A 12,065-nucleotide genomic window follows, 5' to 3' on the forward strand; every position below is an offset into this window, starting at 1 on the left:
GACTCCCCCATCACCGCCAAAGCCTGGTCTAATAAACAGACTGTGAATGGATGTATTTGATCAGCAGCAGAAAGTCCTCTCATCCTCTCTGAGTTTAAACAGCAGCTGTGAGCTCGTAAATGTTCGCAATAAAACCGAAAATCACCTGAAATAAAACAACAAGCTGCTGTTCAGCAAATAACCTGCAAACACGCGTCGGTCACGTTTATTCTTCCAGCCTCAACGCTTTATGATAAAATAATTCAACAGCAAGCAGTTATTATGTTGGTAATAAATACTGATAAATGTTACCAATCGCAGGTAATGATTAGATTCAGGTGATTAGTTTGAGTAAAGCTGCAGACCCGCAGCCTGTTTCAGAGGCGCAGCTTCCCTCCACATCACTAAAAAAGTCTTGGGTCTATTTTTTTTTTTTTTTTTTTTCATAATCTGTATCAAGCTGCACAGAGAAGACAGCAGGAAATCAGACACAGGGGAGAATTTTCAAAATAAAAGACCCTCTGCAGACTAAACGTGTGAGCTGAAGTTGCACAAAGGATGGATGCTAGAGACGTCCTTTGCTGCTGGTCCTGTGATGCCTCCCCCAGTAACGAGGCCCGTATCAGTCATGAACTGTATTTTATTCCAAATCATTAAAACAATTAAAAGCAAAAATAACCAGTGAGAGAAAAAAGCCACAAAGGTTCACAGTCCTGAACTCCATCTGTTTGTTTATACATGTTTTATAAACATTATCTGGATGTTATTGCAAAGTTGAATCTGGTTTACAAACTATTTACCAGTTAGTAAACATTATTAACGATCACTTCATTGTTTAATTACTGTAAGTAACGACTGATTTTGCCATTTATGGATGATGCGTTTGTTAAAGTGTTACCACTGTCTGACCCAGCTCCTGGCTGTGTTACCTTCACTGACACCACAAAAGTCTGAATTGTGGAGGTGCTGGAGTTTAAACAGCTGACGGGATGCTGTGAGTCAGCCTCAGACCTGAACAGTTGAAGAAGGAGAAACAAACCACTGCAGATGTTTGCGGTAAATGAAGGTTAAAGTAAACAGGAAGCTCTTCATTTCTAAAGTTTGATTACAGTGAGCACAGCGCTGCAGTAAACACACCCAGGATGCACCTAGCAAGTGAACGCCTCGCTGTCTGACTGTCACTGATGCGTTTAAAGACCTCTACGACATCCAGAAAACTGTTTTAATAACCAGAAATCATTTTTATTACTGAGTGGAAACAGCAGCTTGTGTGTTAATATAAATTTTCCATGAGTCTGATGAAGTCTCAAAACTTCAGCAGCACTTGTAACATTTCAAACAACTTTACTGTTTGATCAATGCATTTTGGCTCGGATGCTTAAAAAAACAAATTACAGTAAATATTTTAATCAGAATATAGAAAAAAAAAGTAAAACAACCAATCATATTCATCCACATTCAAATGAGCCAATGAGGTGCCACAAAAAAAACAAACAAAAACCCACCAAACTTCAGGATGAAAAGGACTGAATATGGACAAACGGAAATCAGCCACGAGGACGGAGGAGCAAAACGCCAAAAATAAAAAGAGCCGTTACAAAAGTAGCTGTTTATGCAATTTGGAGTAAAACTCCAGTTTGCTACACAAACTAATAAACACATTTATTAAAACTATTCCACTGAACATTTCTTTGTTACCATTCGACACGAAGGTGGGAAAATGAAACAAAATCACACTTGGATAGTAAAATAATCTGTGGAGAGAAAACAACAAACAAACACTTCTTTGTTCCAACAGCTCAGAGGTCAGAGGTCAGCGGAGATTTTAGGAGTCCCAGAAGAGCGGCCAGGGTCTTGATCCTGCTGTTCGCCCAGAAACTGCTGACAGCTGCTGGAGGCCCAAAGCTGGCCTGAATCAGTCGTATTCAGGTTGGTGGGGTCACCTGAGGACTCAAAGGAAACATTTTCCAAAGTCTGTTCCTGAGTTTCCACAATCTGTGAGGTGGTGATTCAGGACCTAAACCCTCACCTTTACAGTCAATTTATTACTAATAACACATTTCATGTTTAGCACCAACAGCTGCATCACAAAGCCGTTTCAAAATGTTGCCGTCCTGCTGGCCGCTTTGCTTCTGTTCTCGCCCTCCCTGCATCTTTCCTCTGGTTCCCGGTGAAAATCACAAAAAGGTTCAAGAACAAATTAAATGTCAATAAAAAAGAAATGAGGAAGCTCGTGACCAGAAACTGTAATTAAAAATTCAGGCCCAGCCACCAACATGTCCATCCATCCATCCATCCATCCATCCATCCGCTGTTTCCGGCTCATGGTGGCAGGGGTGCTGGAGCATATCCCGGGATTTTCCGATGTAAACTTCCTTCAGCTCGTTTTGCAGCAGTCATTCATGTCAGAAATGCCATCGGCATACTTTAAAGCTGGAGTCCTCATAAAGCGGCCCTCTGGGACAAGAAAAGAATACACAACTCTACATTTCACTCATCTAAAATTCACGTCACAGTGTGTTACAGAGCGCAGAATGAGACTCGGGGAGCATTTCCATTCAATTTCACCTCTTCTGTTTCCTTCCGAACATAAATAAAGTTACAGTTGGGATAAAGAAATACTGCCTCTCTATTGGCTACAAAACTAAAACCCAGGACAAACTTGACAAATGGCCGATTACAAACAGCCGTTCTCTCAAAAGTACAAACAATATTTAAATTGCCCTCACTGATATGCTGGCTCCTTTGAGTAATTCAAAGCAAACAGCAAACCTCGGAGGTTTAAAGGCTCATCAGTCTCACCTCTGTGGAGAAGAAAAACCATCTGGACACTTGGAAACACTTTAATGGGCTGAGGTGTGACGTGTGTGCTGCTCTTTCATGATCTGCTCGTTTATGGCCTGCAGACTGCATCCATGTTAAGGCGATGGAGTCATAAAGGTGGTTCCTGTTTGTAATTTGGAGCAAAAAGTTATAAATATGTTTGTATATTGTTGTCGATTCACTGCTGGATACCTGAAACTCTCACATTTGCTCCTCTTCTTCTTCTGAGTCTGCTGGGGCGAGCAGGTCCGTTTCTGAAATGGAATGAGAAGTCAGGTGATGAGCAGGTTCTTCAGTCCAGATGTGCTTTCTTCTTCTTCTGTTCTGACTCATTTCTCTTTATCTTCCCTCCACTACTCTTGACAGCTGTTCCTCAGGAACTGATTTCTCCTTCAGGTGTTCATATTTTTAGCAGCCGGATAAAAACCTGACCTTCGCTCACAGCAAGCTCTCTGTCCAAAATGACGATAACCTGCAGAGATGCCATGACTCTTCAGTTCCTTTCTCAGCTGTCGCAGGAACAGGAAGTTGTCAAACTGTTGTTGTAGAAACCATAAATCAGAGCACGAGACAGGATGAACGAGGAGATATTGGCTGACCGAGGTCCTGAAGTCACATTTGTTGGTCAGAGTTTACTCTGAGAGAAGAGGCGTGCTTTCCGCCTCACGTCCTTCACGCTTTTCTAAAATCAGTAATAAAATAGCTGACTGTGGATCTGGGCGGCACGGTGGCGTGGTGGTGAGCACCGATAACTCACAGCGAGAAGGTTCGACTCCACCTCGGCCCGGGCCTTTCTGTGTGGAGTTTGCACGTTCTCCCCGTGTCTGCGTGGGTTTCCTCCCACAGTCCAAAGACATGCAGACAGAGGGGTTAGGTTCATTGGTGGTGACCTGTGCAGGGCGTACCCTGCCTGACTGGAACACCTGAATTCAATGAGTGAATATTTTGGGCAACATAGTGCATCTGTCTGTCTTCTCTCCATCATATCAGCCAGCTCTCTCCCTTTAACATTTGGAGTCCCCACTCTCACCTCCACACTCCTGCCTTTCTTTCTCTCACTGCCACCAAACCCACCTTCCCTCTTTCTTTTTCTTTGTAGTACAGTTTCTACCAGCACCCTGTTGGCCAACAGCACCAGAGGCGGATCTTGTTGTTAACCTGGGCTCGACCGATCCGGTATGGAAATCTCATTCTTGATGATCTTTCACCCTGGATACCCTTCCTGACTGACACTTGTAATGATTCATAGGTCAGTGTTGAGCAGCTTGACAAAGAAAAATATATTCTTCTGAAAATGATCCTCTCTGTTTAAGGCCACCCCCCCCTTGAAGCCAGCTGTCTTCTGATTGGCTGCCCCTCAAAAACAGATGGAGGTGCATCTGTTGATCATATTGGGGATATCGTCCATTCTTTTACATCATGCAGATCCAAGAGCAGAAAAAAACTGTCTGAAACTGAGTGTTTAGAGCAGTGTGGTTCAGAGCGATTGCCTGTACATACACTGACATCATCATTGGTCCATGTTTAACATGAACATGCTGCATAGATACAGCAGAATATAATGAAAAGTGTGATAGGCCCTCTTTCAAAGAGGGCTGCATGTGAAAACAGCCCAAACCCGTCATTGTTCTCAGATTCAGTCACACACATGAAAAACATGTTTACAGTTTGTCTTCAGCTCTGAGGAGAGAACATCTCTGATGAAGCCTCTGGGAAAGCAAGAGAGGGGAGCTCAGCTTCAATCTCCTTCAGCTGAGCTCAGGTCTGTTTCTGCTCTCTGCTGAATGTGTTCCAGATGTTTCCATTGTCTCAGCAGCAGATCTCAGATCAGATTACTGAGGAAAACCTACCCATGATGCACCGGGGACTCCTGTTAACGCCGTCTGTCTTCAGGTTTTCAGTTTGATGTAAACTGACTTGGGGTCAGTTTAAGGTGCAGGCACACATGACTCACTTCAGCTTAAAAGCTGACCAATCAGCTCACAGCTCTGTTTTAAAACTATAAACGAGTCAGCAGAAACATCAGCATCTGGAAATCATCTTCAGCCATTTTTTTTTTTAAATTACTACCATGACAACAACCTGCCGCGAGAGACTCACACAGTGTGTGTGTGTGTGTGTACTGTAAACAGCTGTTACACACATTAGTCAACACGTTTCTTCTTCTCCTCTCTGTGTTTTAGTTGGCGGTGAATCTTTAAAGTGGTGTAAACTGGATTAGACCTCCCCCAGTTCACTCTCGTGCTCAAACTGAATCTGATCCAGGTTCAGTCTGAGGGATCAGAGTCTCTGCTGCCCCCTGCTGGCCTGACAGATATCACTGAAAAGCTTTAAGAGATCATCTCAATTAACCACGAAAATTTTGACTAAAGTGTTTCATATTTAAATAGTTTTTAACTGAGAAAGTAAATTAACCTCAGTTATCTTTAAAGTCTTAAAATGTGCCCTTCAGGCGCATGCCAAAGAAAACTGTTGGCACTTTATTTATATATCCAGCATTATTGATTTGAGCAGTTAGCCGGATTTGAACTGCTGTGAAACAAACTGACAGTCATGAACTCAGAGACGCGCTAACGTCCCGACATCAGCTGTGCCCTTAAAGAAAATGATTCAGGTTACAAGTTTGTGTATTTTGTTTTAATTTCCAACATAAATGCACCTTCGGCCAAACGTTAACAGAGACAAAAAAAAAAGAAAGTTTCAGCAAAAAACAAAAAAATAAAGAACATTTTCAGCAGGATTGAAACAATGTAAACATTCATTTGTTCCTTGTGAAAAACATTTTTCATTGTTCAGTTTAAACAAAGATCTGCAGCTCAAACTCGCTGATCAAAGAATGCTTTGGGATTATTAATAATAACTGCGTTTCACAGAAAATTATTTTAATCTCTGTCTTTAACTGAAAATGAACAACAGCATTCATCATAAACAAAAATAAGATTAAATGTTCTTTTAGTGCAACATGTTTTTATGGCTTCATCATCAGACACAGTATTGCAGCTGGCCAGGAATAAAATAATAACTTGATTTTTTATTCTTTAGAAACACAAAGTCAAAATGAAACTTCAGTAGCTGCACCCACTTTTTCCTGTGGACTGAAACAACAAAGAAAACTACAATCCCATGATTCCTTTCGTTTCATAAGTGAGAGATTACAGTGTTGCGTCACTGCCTGCCTCCTCGACTCTGATTGGACAGTTTCAGTTGAACGCAGGCACAAATCATTCTACATGTTCTTAAAGGAACAGATGCACAGTTCATATGGACACCTCCTCCAAGCTTTCCAAATATTTCATATGAATCAGCTGCTGACAGGAAGTGACCTCACTGCTTGTTGCCTGGTTTCAGGAAGCGCTGGGACATCTGTCTCGCCATGCGGCGCTGCTGCTGTGCCATCTGAGCATCAGATATCGCGGTCTGCAGCTTCTGTAGGCAACAACAGGGACCACTCAAAAACACTGCAAGCCAGCACCGAGGCTTCATCCACGCAGCCCGGTCCGTAACTCCGCTAATAATGTGCTGGAGGCTCCGTGTTTAACACAGCTGTCAGCAGCACATCTGGTGGAACTGGTGAGTGTGTGCGACCAGAATGTGCTGCAGCCTCACCCAGTGCATTTACGCATTTACAGCATTACTCCACACACACACACACACACACACACACACACACACACACACACACACACACACACACACACACACACACAGTACCTGAGCAGTGTTAGAGTCTTTGAGCTGAATGCTCCTCACCGGCTCCTGACCATCTCTCTTCAGTTTCAGCTTCTGCTGCTCCTGAGACACAAGACGTGTAACCGTAAGACACTCAGAGGATGTGACCTCACCTTGAACCACTGATTTAACAGCAGGCATGCAGCATGTGTCTGATCAACAGGAGTTTAAGGTTTATTTTGCTACCTTGCTGTAAATCCTCAGTTCAGTTCCCATCACAGCTGGAGGACGATAGAAGTTCTCATACAAACATTCCCACTCTTTGTTGAAGTGACCCACAAATTCTATCTCCTTAACACACAAAACCCTCCTGGACAAAAACAACAGTAACACTGTAAGCAATGACACAACAGCACACTATAAAAAACACTAACACAACGGCAGGTTTTACCTGTTGGTGATGATGATGTTGGTCTTTCTGTGTCCAGGATACTGACAGTGATCTCTGAACACTTCACCCTCCAGCTGTTTGATCTCTGACCGCTGGAAACACAAACAGACTCCCACTTTTTATTTACTGACCACCTGCAGCCTCAGTCTGAACCATACAGGTCGTGTCCACAGCGACAGAACGAGGCTAATTCTACTGCTCAGCGTAGCTCCTTGGTGAATGATGTTGAGTTAAAACACAAGTATTTAACAGTTTAAAACCTTCAGGGCTCGGGGGTAAAAGGAGGAACCAGCATGGGTGTTGCATCATTCTGGGGATTCTAGTTTTGATGCCATTGGCATCTTATTTCTTTGAAACAGGACTTCATAAGGAAGACAATGTTCTGTCTCAGAAACAAAACTGATCAAGGTCCTGACCAAGTCCTAAAACATGCCCTGTTCTAACTGGATAATAATTTACAAGATGAACATCACCTTGTATCAAACAGATCATGAAACTAACAAATGAGACCTTAGTCTCATCAGGCAAGTGTTTATAGAGATCATATATGAGGTGAGAAGTTGTCTTTTTCTGACAGACTTTTTGATACAGTCGCCCCCTGCTGGCCATTACAACGAATGGCACTTCCACGTTGGCTTCACTTTTTATGGCTGGAGAGTTACATCCTTTATATACAGTCTATGGCAGTGGTTCTGAAATGGCATGCCACGAGACAAATACACGATGGTGCCAACAGTATCCACTCACCATACAGATCACTGAGTCCAGGTGTCCCAGTCACTTCCACAGGTGTATAAACCAGCACCTAGGCATGCAGACCACTTCTACAAACATCAGTGAAAGAATGGGTCGCTCTCAGGAGCTCAGTGAGTTCCAGCGTGGTACCCTGATAGGATGATACCTGTGCAACAAGTCCAGTCACTGCTAAATATTCCACAGTCAGCTGTTAGTGGGATTATAACAAAGTGGAAGCGATTGGGAACGACAGCAGCTCAGCCATGAAGTGGTAGGCCACGTAAAATCACAGTCGGGTCAGAGGATGCTGAGGGTCATAGTGCACAGAGGTCACCAACTTTCTGCAGAGTCAATCACTACAGACCTCCAACCTTCATGTGGCCTTCAGATCAGCTCAAGAACAGTGAGAGCTTCATGGATGGGTTTCCATGGCAGCTGCATCCAAGCCTTCCATCACCAAGCTCAATGCAGAGTGTTGATGCAGTGGTGTAAAGTGTTGATGCAGTGGTGTAAAGCACGCCGCCACTGGACTCTAGAGCAGTGCAGACGTGTTCTCTGGAGGGATCAATCACACTTCTCCATCTGCCAATCAGATGGAGGAGTCTGGGTTTGGTGGTTGCCAGGGGAACGGTACCTGTCTGACTGCATTGTGTGAAGTTTGGTGGAGGGGGGGTTATGGTGTGGGGGTGTTTTTCAGGAGTTGGGCTCGGCCCCTTAGTTCCAGTGAAAGGAACTCTGAATGCTTCAGCATACCAAGACATTTGGGACAGTTTGATGCTCCAGCTCTGTGGGAACAGTTTGGGGATGGCCCCTTCCTGTTCCAACATGACTGCACACCAGTGCACAAAGCAGCTCCATAAAGACATGGATGAGCCAGTTTGCTGTGGAAGAACTTGACTGGCCTGCACAGAGTCCTGACCTCAGCCTGATGGAACACCTTTGGGATGGATTAGAGCGGAGACTGTGAGCCAGGCCTTCTCTCCAACATCAGTGTCTGACCTTTGACCTACTGTTGAGTGTGAGTGTGTGATACGGGCACAGGACGTGTGCTAACGACATGCTAACATGAACCCTGTGAGCCCCCCCCCCAAACCTTGCATCTGTCTGACATCTATGTGAGTAAAAGCAGATTTTTATTAAACACAAATATTACAGACATGACACACTCTCAGCTGACAGACACTCGGAGGTGATGCTAGCACAAACACAACAGTCAGAGGTCATGCAGACTGAATCATACAAAGAGCATATCATCACAAAGACACCAATATTAAATACATATTTATATACAAGTTCAGAATGAATTTAGAGCTGACGCTACAGAACGTTACAAAAATACCGGGAAGCTCTACAGCAGACACGTCTCAGCTTCATAGTAAAATAATTTCCACCACCTGCTGTTCTCGTCTGAATAAACAAAATGTAATAAATGGCTATAAGCAAAAAGGGAGTATACAAATTATTGTTTATAAATGGTTATAAACAGAAATAAAAAACTAAAAGCAGGAATGTTTTGTGTAGAAAAAGTAACAAACTGAGAGCTGAATGTAAAAATATCTGAGGTATGAGGAGAGCGATTAGTGCTGGCATGCATAGAAACCCGAATCATGTCAATATCCAGAGATTAATGAGGATATAACAATAAATATAGATTATTAGAGAATATTATAGGATGGAAAATTAAACCATAAACATTTTATTAGTCAGAGACAGAATGAATATAATTTTTCACTTGAATGATAAAGTTGATCCACCCAAAGCACGATTATTCCTCCTCAGGCTGCATGTGGCACGGACACAAGAAGAAAAAGAAAAAAAACAGGGGGGGGTTAGGAGCAGAAACACTGGGAACTGATGCAAACTATCCTGTGTGCAGCACGCAGACATCACCAGGCGCGCTGCACACAGGATCAGTTTTCCATTTAGATTTATGTTAATGGGAGGGGGGGGGGTATCAGCATGTTGTGACTGAGCCGTGGATCAAAAACTAAATATTTAGAGGAATTTTGCAGCAAAAGGAAGTTTTTTTTCCCAGCAGCTCAGATCTGCCCTGTTTATGCTGCTGGACCGATCAGTGTGTGGTGGGCGGGGCGTGTCCTCAGAGGGGCCACGCTGCAGTGAATGTGTGAGTATCTGCAGTTTGTTCAGACCTGAACTGTTTTTGTTTTTAGCAGCAGAGGCCGCACCTGCTTCCTCTCAGGAAGCGGCGGCAGGTCGTTATAGAGGAAAACAGTCAAAGTGATCAAACCTGGAAAAGGTCGAATCCCTGCGACTCCGTCAGGTCATACGGCCTGATGATCCCGTCCTCCCTGATCAGACGCACCGGCCGAAGTTTGGTCACTTCTTCTGTCGACTCGGCCGCCCTGAAATCACAGCACGGGAGAACAAAGACCTGCGTGACCATCGACTCCTGAAACCTGAGACTGAAACAGACTCGTTATGTCGTCCTGCTGAAGCTCATTAACTTCATGGAACTGAAGTTGAAGCATCGTGAAAGTCGGCATGCTGAAAGTGGGCCCTGAGATCCGGATCGGCTACAGCCCCATTTCCAAAACAGTTGGTACAAAGTGGACACAAACACAGGAAGCAATTATGTGCAAACATTTAAAGTCCGTATTACACTGAAAATATTAAAAAGACATAAGATTGAAAATGAGGACATTTTTACACTGTTTTTGGAAATAGTTTCTGCTCTTGCTCAGTTACTCGCTGCAACAATGTTGCACTTTTTCTGTCTGTAAACACAATAAGTCAAATAGTTTTGATGATGACGTTCAGAAGTGTTCGTTTTGCCGTCAGCAGACCGGAGGGACTCATGTAACCTGAAGACGAGGAAATCCTCAAATTCATTCTTTGTTTCACTTTTTCCCTGAATTGTGGAACTACTGTATTTACCAGCCTGCTGGTTCATCGCTGATCACACTCGTTGGTCAGAACCTTCCAGTGTTTGTTGCTCCGGCTTCATCGAACTCAGAAAACCTTTCTGCGTTTCCACCTTTGATACGTCGTCTTTTGTCTATTTTCAATCAAATATGGATTTTAAATGTTTCCCGTTTGTCCCAACCTTTCTGGAAAGCAGGCGGCAGTTTTGGAACAAACTGAGGTTCAGACCTGAAGCACATTCAGAGTGAAGCAGGTTCATTTGTAATGCACACGATGCTGCGAGGAGCTTCAGTCAGGTGTGATCTCTCACCTCTGGTGACCTCTACAGTGACAGCGTGAAACAACAACAGTCAACAGGTTATCGTGACGTGACGGACGCGTCACATGACAGATGGCTCCTCCGCACAGAGGAGGGAGAAATTCACTGAGGAAACGTTTTGGGAACAGAAGCAGGCTCTCGAGGCGACAGATTCATTAGAATAAGTGTTTTTATCGTTAAATGTTTTTAATATTCTGTCTGCAAATGAACAAATCTCTGATTTTATGTAAAAAAAAATTAAAGGTAACAATTTTTCAAAGGTTTACAAGAACTGAAGAACTGTGCTGGAGTCTCTCCTACTGTCTTATATTTGAATACAACAGACATTAACGACGACAGCTGAAGCCTGCACCCCAAAACTGGACCATTACACTGGGGGGGGGCTGTGATGAATATGAATGTTGGAGGAATGATTTGCATCCCTGCAGCAGAGCTTCTGATACGAGACTCAAACTGTTGTCGGCCCAGAACCTTCATAAGATACGTTTTATTATTTTCCTGTAATTTGCCACCTGTTGCTTTGTATTTGTAACACCTGCATATATATTTTTATTCAGGATGTACTATGTAGATGGAATTATGAAGTATTAACTAGTATTTTAAAATATTACTGTGGTTTTCATGTCACATATTTAAACACAGAGCAGTTTTCTCTTTGATGCAGCTTCACCACAAACACACAACCACACTGTGGCCGTTAGTCTCTCTTTACAGTCTGTATTAACCAAGGTGCCAAACTCAGGCATGGCAGAACCATGTGACCATTCAGCCAGCCAATCCCTGAGGAGAGAGCAGGTGAAGCTGGTTTCTCAGCGTTTCTGTGGAGATTGACAGCGAGCGGCAGGTCAGAGGTTCCTGCAGGTCACAGATGTTTAAATAAAAATAAAAATTTACTTAAAATTAACTCATGATAATCAGATATTGCTTTTGAATTATGATGATTATCATTATTATTATTTAATTTTAGTAAAAAACAAATGAAACCGGCCCGGAGAAAAGTGATGGTACCCTTAGTATTATGTTTAATATTAACTGAATATGAATATTATGACTGTGTAGTAAACCCACAGTGAAGGAACAAGAGCAGAGTACCTGGGTGGTTGGTAGCATATGCTGGTGACTTGCTTAAGTAAAGTCTGTGTGGGGGAAACAAAGGAAGTGGAACTGCAGGGACCAGGCAGACGACGGTTTTCCATTTATCACGAT

At 43.2% G+C, this 12,065-nt stretch overlaps 1 protein-coding gene across 2 annotated transcripts in view; it reads right to left on the reverse strand.

Moving 5' to 3' along the window:
- Nucleotides 1-5,437: 5,437 nt before the first annotated feature.
- Nucleotides 5,438-12,065, reverse strand: part of vps13c (vacuolar protein sorting 13 homolog C) — a 48,908-nt gene continuing 42,280 nt past the window's right edge. Inside the window, exons 82-86 of one of the 2 annotated variants that reach the window (XM_030726388.1) lie at nucleotides 9,906-10,020; nucleotides 6,923-7,014; nucleotides 6,718-6,841; nucleotides 6,514-6,594; nucleotides 5,438-6,228 (exon numbers count right to left, since the gene is read on the reverse strand). In XM_030726388.1, the coding sequence (XP_030582248.1) occupies nucleotides 6,127-6,228; nucleotides 6,514-6,594; nucleotides 6,718-6,841; nucleotides 6,923-7,014; nucleotides 9,906-10,020 (514 nt within the window). In that variant the 3' untranslated portion in view covers nucleotides 5,438-6,126. The remainder of the gene's footprint in view (nucleotides 6,229-6,513; nucleotides 6,595-6,717; nucleotides 6,842-6,922; nucleotides 7,015-9,905; nucleotides 10,021-12,065) is intronic. The other variant, XM_030726389.1, reaches the window with a different exon arrangement.

The sequence above is a fragment of the Archocentrus centrarchus genome, chromosome 3, assembly GCF_007364275.1.
Source record: "Archocentrus centrarchus isolate MPI-CPG fArcCen1 chromosome 3, fArcCen1, whole genome shotgun sequence".
In the NCBI taxonomy this organism is placed as follows: Eukaryota; Metazoa; Chordata; class Actinopteri; order Cichliformes; family Cichlidae; genus Archocentrus; species Archocentrus centrarchus.